Source organism: Nomascus leucogenys, chromosome 5 (genome assembly GCF_006542625.1).
Source record: "Nomascus leucogenys isolate Asia chromosome 5, Asia_NLE_v1, whole genome shotgun sequence".
Classification (NCBI taxonomy): Eukaryota; Metazoa; Chordata; class Mammalia; order Primates; family Hylobatidae; genus Nomascus; species Nomascus leucogenys.
Window position 1 is genome coordinate 54,322,655 of NC_044385.1, and position 19,123 is coordinate 54,341,777.

Sequence of the window (19,123 nt, forward strand, 5' to 3'; positions counted from 1 at the left end):
CCTCACTTTAAAGTGTGAACAGGCAGCTAAGGATGACCATGCATTTAAAGGAAATGTCTAATACGAAAGACCAAGACCAAAACTAGCAATTTAGAAGAAATATTATACAACAAGAAGAAAAGTTTGAAAACAATATATCCATAATAGCCCTGGAGACATAAATGAGAAATAAAATGATATTGCATCATGAAACAAAAATTGGATGCAACAAAAAAGGGAACATGTAGAGAACAAGAAAAGAGTTCTTGGTAATTAAGATTCAATTCAAGTATCTCTTCAAGGAGCCTGACTTCATCCTTGTCCTCTGTGCAGACATGTAAATGAGTTCTTGTCACTTCATTTTTCACTTGATGCTTTACTTTTCTGTCTCTCCCTATTAAAACTAAACACCTTGAGGTCAGAAACATCTCTTATTTGTTCTTGTCTCCCTAGTGCCTAATGCCAGGGTCAAATAGGCAAGCAGAGTTGAGGGACTATTAAGTGCCACTATTTCAACAGAACAGGTGCTAAATACCAGTCTGAAGTAGCTCTGCCAGCACACAGCTGCTGCTCCAAGCCAAGGGGATGTATATTTAGGGGGAGTACAGAAGCATAAGGCCTCTGGAATAACAACAGCCCCAAAGTGTCCCAAAGCCTCTTCTTTCTCAATTCTAGAGCTTCCTTGACTCTTCATACTCAGCCAATCCACACTGGCTTCAGTGCCTCCATGTACACTCCTTCCTGTGGGGGTTTGCTGGGTTTTTCCAGACATGACCTCTGAGTACAACTAAGGCAAAGAATCCCAGAGTTCTTTGGGAAGCGGTGTGTTCTGACTTCAAAGGCATTCCCGGTGCATCAGTCAGAAAATGAAAGCCACTTATGCCATGGCTTACATACAAGCCAGCTCATTATGGGGGGAAAACACGTGGAGAAGAATGCTCGCTAGGATTGCTCTCTGAATAGCAGCTGTGGGAAGCAGGCCCCGGCACAGAATGCCAAGTCAGGGAAATCAAAGGCCCTTCAGGCAGAAAAGAGGAAGGTGCAGAGGGGCAGCTGGCCACTTATGGTGGCATTCTGGGCCCCGTGCCCAAAGGCATCTTTATTTGGGAACACCTGGGTCCTGCTCCTTGGATCATCAAGGTTCAAAGGTACTAAAATTACCAACCCTTGGATAACTAGTCCTCTAAAAAAAGGTATTCATGGGCATTAGGGGCAGATGTGAAGAAGGGCACCAAAAAAACTGGGTGGGTTTCTTATATCCTTGGTTTCCTTTTTCCAGTGACCCCAAATAACTTCTATTGCCTACAACGTCATTGAAACGAGAGGCCCTTCCCTGCCTTCCTGACAAGCAAATAGTGGGAAAGCTCCTTCTAAAAAACTCTCCCTTGTTGTCTTCTTGACTCCTCAAGAGTGTGCATACAGCAAGCAGCTTCCCAAAGCTAGCATGTAACAGTCCCAGCTTCCCACCTGATAAAACCACTCTCCCATGCAAGGTGACCAATTAACACTTTTTAACCTAGAACTTTTCCAGTTTCAGTACTGACAATTTCATGTCCCAGGAAACTCTTCAGTACTAGGCAAAGAGGGACAGTTAGTCGCCGTAATCCCATGGTACCTTATTCAGACCAGTCCTAAACCTGTCTTAATCTTCAGAAGAAATAATTCTATTCTCTGAACTTCTTTTTTCTTTTCCTTTTTTTTTTTTTTTTTTTGAGACACAGTCTTGCTCTGTCCCCCAGGCTGGAGTGCAGTGGCACGATCTTGGCTCACTGCACGCTCTGCCTCCCAGGTTCATGCCATTCTCCTGCCTCGGTCTCCTGAGTAGCTGGGACTATAGGCGCCCACCACCATGCCCGGCTAATTTTTTTTGTATTTTTAGTAGAGACGGGTTTTCACCGTGTTAGCCAGGATGGTCTCGATCTCCTGACCTCATGATCCGCCCACCTCAGCCTCCCAAAGTGCTGGGATTACAGGCATGAGCCACTGCACCAGGCCTCTTTTTTCTTTTTTGAGATAGAGTCTCACCCTGTTGCCCAGGCTGGAGTGCAGTGGTGAGATCTCGGCTCACTGCAACTTCCGTTTCCCAGGTTCAAGTGATTCTCCTGCCTCAGCCTCCCAAGTAGCTGGGATTACAGGTGCCCGCCACCATGCCCAGCTAATTTTTGCATTTTTAGTAGATACTGGGTTTCGCCATGTTGGCCAAGCTGGTCTTGAACTCCTGACCTAAGGTGATCTGCCTGCCTCGGCCTCCCAAAGTGCTGGGATTACAGGCGTGAGCCACTGTGACCGGCTATTCTCTAAACTTTCATTTTTTTCTTTTTTTCTTTTTTTTTTTTTTGAGACAGAGTCTCGCTCTGTTGCCCAGGCTGGAGTGCAGTGCACGATCTCGGCTCACTGCAAGCTCTGCCTCCCGGGTTCACACCATTCTCCTGCCTCAGCCTCCCCAGTAGCTGAGACTACAGGCGCCCGCCACCATGCCTGGCTAGTTTTTTTTGCATTTTTAGTAGAGACGGGGTTTCACCGTGTTAGCCAGGACGGTCTCGATCTCCTGACCTCATGATCTGCCTGCCTCAGCCTCCCAAAGTGCTGGGATTACAGGCATGAGCCTGGCTCACTTAACTTTCTAATGGCCTACAGAATCTGGAAACCTATTTGATCCTTAGCTCTAGTCTAATATTTCAAGAAGCATAACTCACCCAACTACTCCACCCCCTAGGATATAGAAATACCAGTGCATGGAGTATATGCAGACACCAAGGTCATAAAGGTTTGGGGTATCCCTTAAGTTCATAAAGCTAGTAGTCAAGACAGGGTAGAATCTAGGTTGCCTAATTCAGGAGACTCTAGTCACTAGACCAGCATTTCTCAATCTTGGTATATTGACATTGTGGGTCAGATAATTCTTTGTTGTGGGGGCTGCCCTGTGCACTGTAGGATTTTAGCAGCATCCCTGGCCTCTACATCATTAGATGCCAGTAGCACCTCCTACTCCTCCAGTTGTGACAATCAAAAATGTCTTCAGACATTGCCAAATGTCCTCTTGGGGTAAAACTCCCTCTGCTTAAAACTCCATTTGGACCAGAATGTTTTGACTTCTCTGAAACTTCCTATAGCCTCTACTCTTTTTTCCCTCTTTCCATTGCCTACTAGAGGAAAACATCACATTTTGATTTTGGCCTTTGACAGATTTTGAAGGTGTATTCCAGCTCACCTTATGGCAGGGGATACCACACTCAGGCAATTCTCAGTTTGAACATCAATGGGAAGATGTTATGCTCTATGTTGACCGTGGCCTCACAATCGCCAGTAAAGGAGTTGGCCAATATTGGGCTGTCTTAAGTCTGCAGTCAGAGGTAGCACCTTGGCCCTCTGCAGACCACAGAAATAAGTTCCAAGGTTTTCTTCCTCACTCGAACACAGCTTACACCCTTTCACTTATTATTATTATTATTTTTTAAAGCACAGCATATGAAGAGACATAGGACCCTGGGTAAAAGCTAACAGATCCTTAGACACTAGTCTTCTTCTGCTGCCTTGAGTCCCACTGAGGAAGTGGCAAGGTTTGTTCGTTATCCAAACTACTCCTCCCCAGAAACAGCTGCAAATAGTAGAGGGTCAAGATGCTTACAGGAAAATAAAAGAATTTATATAATGACTACATGTATCATTTTCTATCTTAGGGAATTCTCTGCCAGGAGAAAGGAGTAATAGCTCTTCTTGGTGCTTAGAAAATGATCTAAAAGAGCAGCAGTAAAGCATTAAAAAGACAAGGTTCAGGAAACCCATCCAGTCTGAAAATGGTTCACATTGATGTGCTTCTATTTTTAAAAACTCTTGACTTCATTTGAGAGAAATGAAAACTTGGGAGCTGAACCAAAGGTACCATCTATCTATGTTTGGCTTCAGAGCAGAAGAGTCACAGAGTAGAAATTCAAAACAAACTGAACATCACTGGAGATAAGTCAGATGACTACTCTACCCTATTTACTTGCTTAACAGTTGCCATGACAAAATGGCCACACCTAGGCTTCTGGATCAGCAACATCTGATCCCAAATGCCTGTCATGCATGTCACCACTGCCTGTTCTGTGAATTAAAAAAAAAAGGAAAGGAAGAAAATAAAAGAAAAAAAATGCAGCAAATAAGCAAGTAAACATCAGAAATCAGTACCACCTTCAAACAGGATGGAGAAACCCTGGAGAATGACACAGTAGGCTGGCACATCCAAGCTGGAGAAGGGGCCCCTGAAAGGCATTCCCTGTATAACAACAGGAATTTCTTTGCTGTGTATGTGTGTGAGTGTGTGTTTGTTTTCATTATAATTAGAAAAACATGGCTGGGGAACAACCACCACCACCACCTCTCTGTGCATGAATTAACACGCACCAGCCACAGGCATCATGTGCCTGAAGCGCCAGTCATCTCAGAACAGATTGTGTTCTCTTCTCCAAGCCCGCAGCCTGCCTCGTCACTGAGGTTTGGCTTTATAAAACTCCAGGAAGCCAGTGCAAAGCTCTCTCTGCTCAAACTGGTCCCTCTTATTGAGGGCATTTAGGACTCTGTGCTGCCCTCTAGAGCATTTGTTCTAGTCTCAAAGCCATAGATCAATCCAAGATCTGATGCAAAACATAGAACAATAAAGCCTTTCCGACAGGCACATATTAATAGTGCAATGCAGGCTACATTCCTTGCCATTAGGTTCAGGGTCCCTTGTTTGCTGCTAATGGGGTCCACTGTGCCAATGACCTAGACTTTGGCTGGTCTCTAGTAATTATGCCCCAAATAAAGCCAGGGTGAGTTTGCACAGCTGAGGAGAAAACTTATTTTGAGGAAGTATTTTTTGACTCATTCCGTTTTGAAAAGACGAGTGTGAAAAAAGAGATGGGTGGGGTCAACCCCAGTGGGGACCATGCACTTGTCCTCAACCTCAGTTCAGTTCTGTTGCTGATGTACTACAGCTGCAAGCTGCCAAATGCTGCTTCCCTCTGCTTGTTAAAGAGCCAAGCAACCCATCTGATTTACCGAGTAGAGCTCGTTCAGGACCTTCATCAAATCATCTTGGAGCTGCTGGCCGACTTCTTTACTCTGCAAAGAAAGAGGAATAAAGGTTAATTGGGAAACAGAAGAGAGAGGAAGGAGCAACGAAGGCAAAAGCTGCACTGACTCTACAAATAACCCAGACTCAAATAAGGCCCATTATTTAACCCAGCAAATCAGATAACCACTCCAATCAGACCCAATTATGGTCAGATTACTCAAAGAGTTTTAATAAAATGAAATGTGCCCTTTCTATAGCCTAGCAAAGGCAATTGTGTGGAGGGAAAAAGGGTGGTAGCCTTTGGTTTTTCTATTGGTCCTCAAAGAGCAGGCCTGAAAGCCACATCCTACCTAGCAACTGTTGTTAGGTGGAACACGGTTTCTCAGATACTTGCAGTCAAGCATTCCAGAAGATTTCAAAGGAAAGTAAGATGTGTAATGGGATGAAATAGGAAAAAGTATATAAACATCCAGGGACTTCAAAGTCCCTAACTAAATAGAAAACTCCAAGCAGGATGGAACTATATTTCTTACTTGCTTTATTTCTACCCAAAACTCACAAGGCAGCGGTATCTCAATATTGACTGCCTGCGAGATTCGCTGTTACTAGATGCTGAAAATATATGTTAAGGGGTCTCCAACTAGTTAATCTTCAGCAGTGATGGCTCCTGGGTTCTTTGCTGCTGCCACCCAGGGCTAACATCTAACTACATAGAGCAGTAGAAATAAAGAATGAGGGCTGGGCACAGTGGCTCACACCTGTAATCCCAGCACTTTGAGAGGCCGAGGTGGGTGGATCACCTGAGGTCAGGAATTCGAGACCAGCCTGGCCAACATAGTGAAACCCTGTCTCTACTAAAAATACAAAAATTAGCCGGGCGTGATGGCACACGCCTGTAGTCCCAGCTACTCAGGAAGCTGAGGCAGGAGAATCGCTTGAACCCAGGAGATGGAGGTTGCAAGGAGCCGAGATTGTGCCATTGCACTCCAGCCTGGGTGACAAGAGTGAGACTCCGTCTCAAAAAAAAAAAAAGAAAAGAAAGGAGGAAGCAGGAAGGAAACTGTCACACCTTCTATACTAAGTGTTATATGCCAAACCTAAGAGAGCTAAAACTGATTGGCAGCATGGGTCATTGAGAGGGAAACCCCTTGTTTTATCTTTTGCCAGCTCCTTCTAGATCTTTCTTACCAGAAATTCGGGTATCAAAATGCCATCCTAACAGAAGTTATAATACTGCCTCCCATCCCTCCCACCACAGCTGCTAGCTCCCAGGCAAAAAAAGGAAGGACTTTCATGTCAGATACACAATCATTTAAGATCTTGGTTTTTTTTAAAGATATATACCTCTCTACTTAAAAAAATACTTTTTCTCTGATTACAAAAGTAATGCATGTTTATTATAATAAGGAAACTAGAAAACCTCAAAAAAGAAAACAAAAGTAACTCTTAAATTCCTACCACTAAGAAATCACCACTCTAAGTGTTATTATGTATTTTTCTAATCTTCTCTATTTTTACAAAATTTGGATTGCATTATAAATCCTGTTTTGTAACTTATTCACTTAAACATATGTTGTAAACATTTCCACATGTATTGTTCTTCTATAGCAATATAATACGTTATATTGATGTAGCTCCCATTCTTGGACATTTACTTCACGTCTAAATTTTTGTGATGAAAAATGCCATATCACATTACTTTGTATATGATCTAATGCACACACCTTTCATTATTTTCTCCTAGAAATAACATTGCTGGGTCAAAGACTACCATTTATACCACTAAAATGCCTCTGAGAAAAACGGTACCAATTTAAAATACCACCAATAGCATATATGAATGTCTATTTCACATTTTTTTGTCTTGACAATTTGATGTGGTATCCTATTGTAATTTGCAGTCCTTTGATTCTAGTGAGCCTGAGCATTTTAAAAAATGTTTATCAGTCATTTTCATTTTTCTTTTATAATCTGCCATTTTCTTATTAAGGTGTTCTCTGCCCATTTTTCTATTAAGGTATTGATTATGGAATATAACCTATGTGTGGCCTCTGTCATGAGTAAGCATGAATTTTTACATCTGATAGTGGAGAAAGGGGTGGAAGGAGCCCTAAATTAGCAATCACAAGATTCTCTTTCTATTCCTGGCTCCTGCACTACCAAAGAAGTAACTCTGGACAACCTGGTTAACCTCTCTGGCCCTCTGTTTTCCCTTCTATAAAATGAAAAGCTTCAGCTAAAACATTTCTAAGGTCTTTTCCAACCTCTGCCATTCTACAATTCTACATGATCTTCTGCCTGGCTTCTGGAGTCCATATTAGCTTCAAACATCCCTCCCTTTAGTGTATGGCTGGTTGGCTAGAAGATAATGAGCAAGTTCTCCTCGGGGACCCAGATGCTCTACAAAATGGACGGGTTCAGGGGATCTTGCCAGTCTTAAATTTACCATTCCAGGGTCTCTCATCCAATGACCTCAACTGCTGGAAGAAGCCACAAGACGGAATGCCTTTCATCTGTGACCTCATATACCAGCCTCTCCTTTCCATCAAGAGGAAAGCTGAGCTCCACTGAAGCAACAGAGGCCCGAGGAGGTGAAGTGAGGCAACATGACTCACTCTGAGCCCCAGAGTCAGCAACAGGGTCAGGAAGTGACCATGAGTATCACTTCCCACAGCCCTGCCCTCCTGCCCCTGGGCCATCTCCCCCTGCCAGCCTATCGTTTCTTAACTCCTCCTTATGTTTGAATGGCAGAGGTTAAAGGAGAAAGCTCCTATTCCTCTACCCTGTTGCTTACCCATGACTTAAATAACCTAGCCCCAGAGTGGGGGATGGGGGAAGAAAAGGAGGGAAAAGTGTAACCAAAAAAAAAAAAACAGCAATTCAGCCCAGGCAGATGTTTCCTTTCATGTACTGATTAGTTGGGAGGACCACTCAACTATTATCCCTGTTTATTTGAACAGGCTGCTGAAGTGATCTGACTTACTGCTCCCTCTGGCTGAGGGTTGGGCTGGGAATACATGTGTAGCAAGCCCACTTAAAATGTACAATACAGCCTCTAGCAATCAGGAGAAATTCTGACACTAGGCCAGAGGCAGGAAATTGCCAGTGTCTCTCCTTTCACAGATGACAAAAGGCCATTCGTTCTCTGTTTCAGAAACCTTAACTGTGTGCCTTTGGGGGAAAGCGCGGCCCCAGAATGGGCTTCCGTGCTGGCCACTGCAGTGGGGTTGACAGAGCTGGTAAGCCACAAGGGGGCCCCACCCAAAGACAAGGGGGACATTTATTCCTGGGAACAACAAAACCTGATGAGGCCGAGTACATGACAATGAAGACTGTAGAGCTTTTCCGTTCTCTATAAAAAGGCAAGGGGTTTCTAGACAGGGAAGAAAAAGAGAATTTACAGAGCAGTCTTTGTGTACTAACATACAGCCTGCATCTCTTTTCTTTAAAATTTCTTGTTAGAGAATGAGTCATCTCAACATTGCAGGAAACCAAATAGAAGTTGGGGGAAAAAATTACTTTGGACAAAGTTTTTCTCTTAAATGTTTGCATAGTAATCTTTGCCTGGAAAACAAAAGATGCCTAAATTTAGAATAGAGATGTCGCAGTTAACAATGCTGGTTCTAGCGGATGGGAAGTGTGATGGTGCGCTCAGGCTGGGATCTCTTATTTTGAAACTCACCACAACCGTTTGGCCAGAGAGTGTTTCACCGGCCTCCACTCTGACTGCTGCCGAGGAGCTGATCAGAAGACAATGAGATTGCAACAGCTCCTACCAGTTGTATGCTGACAAAATGGGTAGGAAGGCTTCCTTTTCCAACAGATAACAGCATTGGAAACAGAACTGAAATGCACAGTGTCATCTCATCTCCCCAAGACAAGACTGTAATTTTCCAAAGCCTCCTTGCTCACAGAAAGGATGTAACAGCAGATATGTACGGAAACATAAGGATCCTAGGCTGGTCCCTCTTCCTTAGACCTCTTTAAATCAGTACATTTCCTGAGCTTGGATGGGTTTGTCTATTAGCATTTCCCAAAGAACACCAATTATGAAACAGGTTTCAGACTTGTTCTCAATAGGGAGGTTACTTGTTACCGATTCTCCAGTTATTTAGATCAGCACTCATGTGCTTTCCAAGTTGGGGGTGGGACTGTTGTTAATTGGTTATCTACATTTCAAAGCTGTATTTTTTGACAGGCACAAAATTACCCCCTATTTGTAAGAAAGAAGAAGAAAAAGAGGAAGGCATGTCTCTGCCATGTGGCGAGAGCTCATTTCAGCCCCATCCCAAGGCTGAGCCTGTCAGCAGGTAGGAACAGTAGGGCCATTTAGTTCTCTGCCATTTAGCCTGTGTCAGCAGTTTTCCAAAAAAGAATCCAGTTTTCAAGGGCACATATCTCCCCCACAACCACTAGTATCCCCTCCCCACCCTAAAGATTGTTCAGAGACCAACTGTTAAAAAAAAAATCCAGTTTAAAACTGAATTTATATTACAGATTTCAGAGGAAAGGAACATGACCCTGTATTAAGCTCTGGCAGCAGAAGCACCACCATACATAAGGTGGTGGTTTCAGGGGCATTCACTAACCACTTCAAAGAGGCCACATTTCAGGAGCTGGCGCTTTGCCTGAAATGCTTTTGGTGGAGAGGAGAGGGCTAAAAGGAATGACTGTTTGGTAGCAGGGCCAGTGCTAGGTGATAGTGGGCACTGTGTCTGGTCCTCTCCCTCACCTAACTTGGGCCACCAAAATAGGTGGTATAGTGTGAGGCTGTATGCCGAGGCTCTGGGGGTTCAGGGGCTGATGATCCAGCAGGTCAGAGCTCAGAAATGACTTCTAGATTTCCCCTCCACCATACTACCTGCATATATGCAAGCAGGGCTCTTTCTATTCAGCATTCATTCATCGGTTAGGATACCATGAGATGGCTCTGAGAAAGACTGAACTTCAGTTAGGACCTTAAACTATGAGAAGCCCAAGGATGTATAAAACACGAATATACTTAATTGCAAAACTTTTATAGAGAGGTAGGCTAGGAGATGCCACAACAGGGACACCAGAGGTGCTTCTGCCTTCTGAAGGTAGGTAGACTAGGATGTTCAAAAAATACATTTTTTATTGCAATACAGCAAAATATGTGTCTGTAATAAAAGTACTTATGTGTCCGGAGTTGGTTCCTTCCGGTGGGTTCTTGGTCTCACTGACTTCAAGAATGAAGCCATGGACCTTCGCAGTGAGTGTTACAGCTCTTAAGAGTGCTGATTGGTGCATTTACAATCCTTTAGCTAGACACAGAGCACTGATTGGTGCATTTACAATCCTTTAGCTAGACACAGAGCGCTGATTGGTGCGTTTTTACAGAGTGCTGATTGGTGCATTTACAATCCTCTAGCTAGACAGAAAAGATCTCCAAGTCCCCACTCGACTGAGGAAGTCCAGCTGGCTTCACCTCTACTTATGTGCTGTCCATTATGATATTTCCTATTCTTTTATCTTCTTTTTTTCTTTTCTTTCTTTTTAGATACAAGGTCTTGCTCTATTGCCCAGGCTAGAATGCAGTGACATGATCATAGCTCACTGCAGCCTTGAACTCTTGGGCTCAACTGTCACGTGATCCTCCTCTCTCAGCTTCCCAAGTAGCTGGGACAACAGATGTGTACCAACACGCTGGTTAATTTTTTTAATTTTTGTAGAGATGGGATCTCACTGAGTTTGCTCAGGCTGGTCTCAAACTCCTGGCTTCAAATAATCCTCCTGCCTCAGCTTCCCAAGTAGCTGGTAACAGGCATGCTTGGCTAATTTTTAAAAAATTGTTTTTAGAGATGGAGACTCATGATGTTTCCCCAAGCTAGTCTCAAACTCCTGGACTAAAGATCCCCCACCTCAGCCTCTTAGAGTAGCTGGGATTATATTCTCGAGCAACTGTGCCTGGCTTTTCTATTTTTTTGTATTGGTCATAACTCACTAAATTTATTTTACAACTCATTAATGAGTCATTATACATAGGTTTAAAAAGACCGGTTACATACAAAAGTCTGTACTTGAGGAATTAATAAAGAAAATAGTGGTTTAAGGACTGGAGCCCACTAACTTATTTAGACAAGAGCTAAAATAACTTGCTCTCTTGAAGTGGCTGATCAGATGTTTCAAAGCAGGTTCAATTATTGAATGCTGGCAAGGGAGAAATGGCTGGATTTTAGTGAGTGAGCAATAAAGAGTCCATCAGCAAATATTTATAGAACATCTATTAAGTGTCAGGCACTTGTGGTCTGAATGCAAAACAGAAAGTTTATAAGTTTACAATCTGTTGAGAAAGATGGACATTAACCTAACGTATGGGCCCATCAGAATGCAATTCTTCCAATCTCAAAGGTATTACTAGAAGTGGAATATCTTCAGTTAGTATTTTAGTTTAAGAACAATTTTTTTTCCTGTCCCAGCCAAGAGGTTTCCACACCATAACCTAACTCCACAGCAAGCTAGATATTGAATCTAGCTTGCCAGAAAAAAAAAAAAAAAAAAATCTGATTTCAAAAAATCCAGCTATTACATGGTAAATTCTTTTTCTTTGAGTTTGCCCTTCTAAGTTACTAATGGATATTTCAGGTTATAATGATCCGGCTTCAGTATTAGTGACTCCCAAAGCAGTCACATTCCATTTTTAAAGAATCCCTTGAGCTTGTAAGCGCCATAAAAAACAATTTCACCAGAAGCTCCTTCACTCAGGAGTTAATGGATATAAACTATCCTAGTGACAAAAGTTATATTTTAAAAGAAAATGTCAGAAACTTGACTAGTCTAAGGCCCAATACCTGTTTCAGGATTCCTCTTCTGGAATATGAATGGTTTTTGAATTTGATTCCTGTTTAATTACCTAAAAAACTTAGTCTAAAAAAATCTCGACCAGGCGCAGTGGCTCAAGCCTGTAATCCTAGCACTTTGGGAGGCCGAGGTGGGCAGATCACAAGGTCAGGAGTTCGGGACCATCCTGGCCAACATAGTGAAACCCTGTCTCTACTAAAAATACAAATAAATTAGCAGGGCGTGGTGGCGGGCGCCTGTAGTCCCAGCTACTCGGGAGGCTGAGGCAAAAGGATGGCGTGAACCCGGGAGACAGAGCTTGCAGTGAGCCGAGATGGTGCCACTGCACTCCAGCCTGGGGGACAGAACCAGACTCTGTCTCAAAAAAAAAAAAAAAAAAAATCTCAAAGCAACTACAATATAAAACCATCTAAAGCTAATGGAAGAGATAGGTTTTAACTTTTTAAGCATTTTTCTGAATCCTCTGTGGTACCCAGCCCATTGCTTTGTGCACAGTGGCCATAAAATAATCAGTTGCTGAATCAATGAGATCAAAGTTTAAATACTATGCTTTCACATAATGACAAGAACTAAACAATATAGCTGCATTTCATCATATAAATTATTAAAAGTGGAAACTCCATCAGAGGTTAGCCACAATGAGCTCCCTTTGGTTATGGTTCACCAATGAGCCCTAAAAATTGAAATGACTTTTCCAGGGTCAGTAGCCTATCAAGGACCACATGCAGTATCAAAAGAGAGCTGAACATGCAGGCTGTGGAGCAGGAATTGAATCCTACTTCTACTCCCCAATTGATGACCTTGGGTAAATTATATTTAAACACTCTATGCTTCAGCTTCCACATCTGTAAAATAGGATAATAAGAATAGTGAGATAATCCACATAAAGTGCTTTAAACAGAATATAGCACCTAGCCTGTTCAATAAATGTTGGCTAATATTAATATTCGAATCCAGCCCCCTCAACACTCACTTGAGTGTTCTTTCCGCCGCACTATGCTGCCTCCTTACGTACTCTCAAACATGTTAAAGATGCTATGTGGAATTGCAAAGGTCCTGGAAACTACTTCCCAGGCAGGTTTGTAGCTGAATCCCTCCAATGGGCTCTGTGGGCCCAAAGGGAAGAACGTTCTCTGTTTTTCCTTATGCCTGCGGTTACATAATCTTTTTCTTCCCCAGTTTCAGTAAGAACTAAATGACTCTGTAAGAAATAATTCAGCTTTCCTGAGGAAAGAAAACAAAAAAACAAAACTCCCAAACGAAACAAAGAAAGATGATAAAAAGTGCTTAGCAGAAAGGAAGAAATGATGAAGGTAGAGGTGGCAGAATGAAAATAAGGAGGATACAATTACCTTCTATTCCTCCAGATAGATTAAACAGAAAAAGATCCTTCTCGGCTGTACACCTAGGATATGGTTTGACTGTGGGCATAAAGGAAACATCCAAAGGAAGGAGCTCCCCACTACCTAGGTCACAGAATACCAAAACCACCCATCGAGTTCTGGTTCAGTGAAATCCAGGACCTGTCTCCTCTAGGACAGAAATGGCTTTCTGAAAGCCATTTCCTTAAGGCTTTTCCAGAAGCTCTGGAATGTGTGAGCAGTAACACTTGATAACCCACAAGTAATGCTAGTGGCCCTGGGAGAAAATCCATTCCTTGGCATGATGTGAACTCCGTGGACTCAGCTCCTACCCTCTGTGAATGCTCACTAACAAAGCTCACTTTGGTCCCTGACCAAAGTCTCTTGTTAGGGACAGGCATACTCAGGACAAGGGTGGGAGTGCAGGGTGGGGTCAGGAAGAGGCTAACGGCCCTCCGCTCTCCCAGTCTGAAACACAGTCCTATAACAATCTGAATGTTCTTCCATGGTTGTTCCAATCTCTTTGAATGACCTATCCTAATACTAAGAAAATAAACTCAAAACAACATCCCTTAAAATAAAACAGACAATCAAATCTAAGCTTTCATTTCTTAAACTACCACTGTGATCTTTGTCTTGGCAAATTTCCATCTTTCACTCCTTTTGGATAATGATTTGGGTGGGGGCGTAATGTCTTCAGGCCCTGATCTCTCATGCCAAAGCATTTCTTGAGGTCATTCTGAAGATGAGTGATCACCCCATTTCCCAAGCAGGACACTAAAAGCACAGAGTAGAAATGGTATCTAGGTGACTGTGGGTATCCTTGAGTAGACTGGGACATAAGGGACAAAAGACACAAAAGCAAACAGGCAACAAGAGAGCACAAATCTCTCAGCAGCTATAAAATGAACTAAGGAGGAAAAGCAATCAATGGCTTGGAACTGGGAGAGAAGCGGGGGGAAAGAGCCAGAATGATAAGGTACTTGAAAACATATGCCCTTCTACAATAAGGAAATCTATGAGCTGGGGGATGGGAAGAATGCCTATGTAGCTCCCAGATGGCTGAGCCAGGAGGAGGCTGGAAGAACAGGAGTTAATAGAGCTCATCTGAAAGTTGGAAGTGTGAATGCCAAGAGGAGGAGGGCAGCCTGGTAGGAAGTAAAACAGTCAGCAGCACTCGTACAGGAAATGACTGGGGCACTGGGAAAATCGCTGATTAAATACTTTTAAGAAAGAGGAACCCAGTAGCAAAGCCAATTCATCGAGAGATCTGTGTAGTTTTAGAACACTTGGGAGTAGCCTTTAGAACCAAGAGAGGAAGAGGCTCCAGAGGGTTATGAAGACAGCATTTTCTTGACACCTCAGGTGCCAGGGTTGGACCTAAGAGGAGCACAAAGCCAACTTTGGGAGAATGAGTAGAGCCCTTTACTGACAGAAATTAGAATGCATTGCCTAGGGACTGGGATGAAGATTTGAGCCTGTATCAGCTTTCTTCAGCTACAGTGGTGGTTTGCAGCCTCTTGTCTTTGTCCACAGTAAACACATGGGTAGCCATTCCCATTAGTCATGGCCTACATACAGTTGAAAAAAGAAAAATCAATATTCTTGGGGGAGGATACCTTCCCTCTTGGCCAATAACCCACTCCCACTGAAAAATCATTGAATTGTGAGAAAAAGAAGGTAGACTTTGGAACGGGAGATTTCCAATCTCCAGCTCTAATTTCTCCCCTAAGCTCTTCGATTTTTCCTTCCCATTTCAGGTTTAAACTTTATAAATGTTCCACGTACACTTGAAAAGAACGTGTATCTACCCGCAGTTGTCAGGCACAGTATCCATATATGTCATTTAGGTCAAGTTTGTTGTTTTTCAACTGTTCTGTATTTCAACTGTACTTTTTTGGTCTAGTTGTTTAATCATTCACTGAGACAGGTGTGTTAAATCTCTCATTGGGGTTGATGATTTATCTAGTACCCATTTTAATTCTGTCCCATTTGATTTACATATTTTAAGGCTATGTTATTAAGTATATATTTCTTCCTGGAAACTTAGTGTTTACTAGGAAATGTCTCTCTCTCTCTTTTTTTTTTGAGACGGAGTCTCACTCTATCACCAGGCTGGAGTGCAGTGGTGCCATCTCAGCTCACTGCAACCTCTGCCTCCTGGGTTCAAGTGATTCCCCTGCCTCAGCCTCCCAAGTAGCTGGGACTACAGGTGTGCACCACCATGCCTGGATAATTTTTTGGATTTTAGTAAAGACAGAATTTCACCATTTTGGCCGGGATGATCTCGAACTCCTGACCTCAAGTGATCTGCCTGCCTCGGCCTCCAAAAGTGCAGGGATTACAGGATTAAGCCACCATGCCCAGCCTGGAAATGTCTCTCTTTATAACTAAAAATACTTTTTGCATTGAAATCTACCTGGACTGCCTGGGCACGGTGGCTCAGGCTTGTAATCCTAGCACCTTTTGAGACCCAGGTGGGCAGATGACTTGAGGTCAAGAGTTTGAGACCAGCCTGGCTGACATGGTGAAACACTGTCTCTACTAAAAATACAAAAATTAGCTGGGCATGGTGGCGCATGCCTGTAATCCCAGGGATTTGGGAGGCTGAGGCGGGAGAACTGCTTGAACCTGGGAGGCAGAGGTTGCAGTGAGCTGAGATTGCACTACTGCCCTCCAGCCTGGGTTCTAATTCCTCCACACCCTCTCCAAAACTCTTCTTTCCTTTTCTTTCTTCCTTTTTAAAATTATAGTTTCCCATGAAGCTATCCTAGTGGGTGTGAAGTGGTGTTTCATTGTGGTTTTGATTTGCAGTACCCCAATAAATAACAGTGTCAAAAATGTGCTTGTTGGCCATTTGTGTATCTTCTGTGGATAAATGCCTATTCAAGTCTTTTGCCCATTTTTAAACTGGACTGGTCATCTTTTTGTTGCTGAGTTGTAAGAATTCTTTATATATTCTGAAAATTAGACCTTGATGAGATATATGATTCTATAGCTGTCTTTTCATTTTCTTGACAGTGTCCTCTGAAGCACAGAAGTTTTTGACTTTGAAGAAGTTCAATTTATTTATTTTTTCTTTTGTTGCTTGTGCTTTGGTGTCATATGTAAGAAATCATTGCCTAATCCAAGGTCACGAAGACTTACACCTATATTTTCTTCTAAGACTTTTATAGTTTTGGCTCTTTCATTTATGTCTTTGACCCATTTTGAGTTAATTTTTTTAATTATTTCCAGGTTTGTTTTTATCATTTAATTTCATAAACATATTAAACAGTTAATTTAAAGTTTGCATCTGTTAACACCATTACTAGGATCTCCTGTGGGTCTAGCTGTTTCTCTTAGCTTTTGGTCACAGTTCTTATTTCCTCATAGGCCTAATTATTTATAACTGAGTGCCAAACATCATAATGAAAAATGATGAGAGATATATTAGGTCTAGGATGATAGTATCTTCCATAGTATCTTCCTCTAGAGAGGATTTAAATTTGTGTCTAGCCTATCCTAAATCACCTTAATCCAATTAGAGGTTAAGATAATTTGAAGCTAGGCTTTAGTCTCTATGAAACTGCCTTAGTCTATTTCCAGCTTATCCTTACTTCTTAATTGTATCCCTTTGGTGTCTCAAAGCCTGGGGAATTTTACCAAGGCTACCCCTCCTGGGCCTTAAATTCCCATATTTGTCCTGCTAGCCCTACAAATCTATTAAACACTCTGCTCAGCTTTTTGACACTCAGTAATATTTTCTAAAATGGCAGAAGCCTCTTCAAGGAAAGCAGCTCCCGTGAAGCAAAAGGATTGGTCTGAATTTTCTTCTAGAAAAGCTTCCATTTCCAGAAGGAAAACTCCAAGTTTAAGTTTTGAAAACAGATTACTTTATGTTTATTTGTAGCCCTCAACAGGCCCAGTGCAACTCTGGAAACCTAATAAGAATGGAAATATGCTTTGTTTGATACAATGAACAGATACTGGTGATAGTGAAGGCTTGCCACACTTACGTTTTAAGTTGTTCATTTCCCAGGACGTGGTAACCAAAGCATTCTGGTAAAACAAGAGAGAAGCAAGCCTGAGGTTTTAAGTATGGTTTCACATTACTTCCTTAGGGACTTTTCAAAAACCACACTCCATCAAACAGAAAAAGGAGGCTAAATCTACCTCAAATAAAGGACATCTCTGAAATTAGCTGAATGATTAAGAATCCAGATACTAATCTCAGAGATCCTCTGGTGACCACCAAATGGAGGAACTCTACAAGAAATTCTAAAAATTGGCACATATAAAAGCTCTATATGGGGCCATCTGGGGTCTGAGAAAGATTTGGGCATGTAGTTCCTGAGACATATGTGAAAATGTCAGCTTCACCAGCCACCTCAAATTCTGTAACAGCACACTGGCTTTTCCTAAGTGGCACTAGCATAAAAAATTTGAAAGAAGTAATCACTGACTTCGAATTCTCTTTCCAATAAGTGGCCATACGCTGTTCATTTCTCCTTCATGATATGTCTGGCATCTGTCTCCTTCTTTTCATTCCCCCTGTCACTGCTACCACATCTCAGGCTCTTATTACCCTGTCCCGGAATTAGAGGCCCAGTCTTTTGGAAATAGCAGCAATATTTTATCATTTCCCTATGAGTAGATCTTCCATCGTTCCCTAGCGCTCTCAGAATGAAGTTCAAACTCCAAGTTTGGCATTCGAGGCTCTTTTCGGCTTTGTTTCAGCTGCTCTCCTCATTAACACTCTGATTTAGCCAAACTATTTTTACTCACCACCCTCTGAAGAGTCCTCACACATTCCTGTGCTCTCCTTCATCCTGAAGCCTGTTCTTCCATATGGAATATCCTTTGACTCCAGCTCCCCCTCCATGCTCACAAACTCTGTACTTTTTCATCTTTAATTACTGAAATCATTTTCATTCACTAAAAACCCAGCTCAAATTTCACCTCTCTACATCTCTCTGCACAAAAAGCACTTAGTACTTATAGATGCTAAAGCTTAGAGAGGTCAAGCAATTTGTCCATGAGAACAACTATTAATTGGTGAAGTTGGAATTGAACTCATAAACTCCTTCAACGCTATTTTGTCTTATCTGTATTCTCCTAATCTTATACAATGCCTAGCATATAGTAAGCACCTAATAATTATTGAGCGAAGATAGGGGAAAGAAAGAAAGGCCATAAATGTTCACAGCAAGAAAGACATAATACAAAAGAATATTCTTGATGTATCAGTTTTTAAATTCGTCAGATATATACTGCTGAAAAGGTTGTGATTCCATCTGTTAAAAAGAGAATCATATAAGCAGAACTATAAAAACAAGCTGCTAGAATATCTGGTTAAAGGAAAGAAATCTAAAACTTAATCAGCTTTTAAATCCATTTGCTACGTTGGGATTGTTGGCAGTTCAAAGGGCAAATGGCAAAAGCATGTCTCACCAAGCACCCTGGCCACAGTGCAGATGGAACTCAGCCAAGGGGTTACCCAGCTAGAAAGCATTACTGCTTTCCCACTGACCAGGGCAGTCCTGTGGAAGCCTTCAACAGCCCATGTGTTCTCTGCTTTTGTCTTGGGACTTAAGGATAAATGAGATGAGGACGGTGGGTAAATGACAAGGGTAGGCACTGTCTTGGGGGCACTGCTTCTCATTCTTGCCCTACAGAGTTCAGGCAACGATCTTCTTGGGGAGCCCCAAGGAAGGGGGTGGAAAGAGGCTGAAGACAATGGGTGCTTTCAGGAGTCCCCTTAATACCCAGAGAAGCAAGGAGCAGAGCAAAGGTTCAAACACCCAGGGGAAAGGAAACCGCTTCTTGATCCCTTCCAAACACAAGGACCATGATCAAAGAATGGCTTGCTGTAGTTACCACAAAAAGAAAGCAACAACAGGCCTTCCTGCATTCCTGCCTTTCCATGCCAGGCTGTCCTCTC

The 19,123-nt window shown here is 42.4% G+C and overlaps 1 protein-coding gene across 6 annotated transcripts in view; it reads right to left on the bottom strand.

Moving 5' to 3' along the window:
• The window catches only part of SRGAP2 (SLIT-ROBO Rho GTPase activating protein 2), a 256,002-nt gene that overhangs the window by 76,627 nt on the left and 160,252 nt on the right, over window positions 1-19,123 (bottom strand). For all 6 annotated transcript variants that reach the window (XM_030813102.1, XM_030813101.1, XM_030813103.1 and 3 more), the window contains exon 5: window positions 5,002-5,064. In XM_030813102.1, coding sequence (XP_030668962.1) covers window positions 5,002-5,064 — 63 coding nt within the window. The remainder of the gene's footprint in view (window positions 1-5,001; window positions 5,065-19,123) is intronic.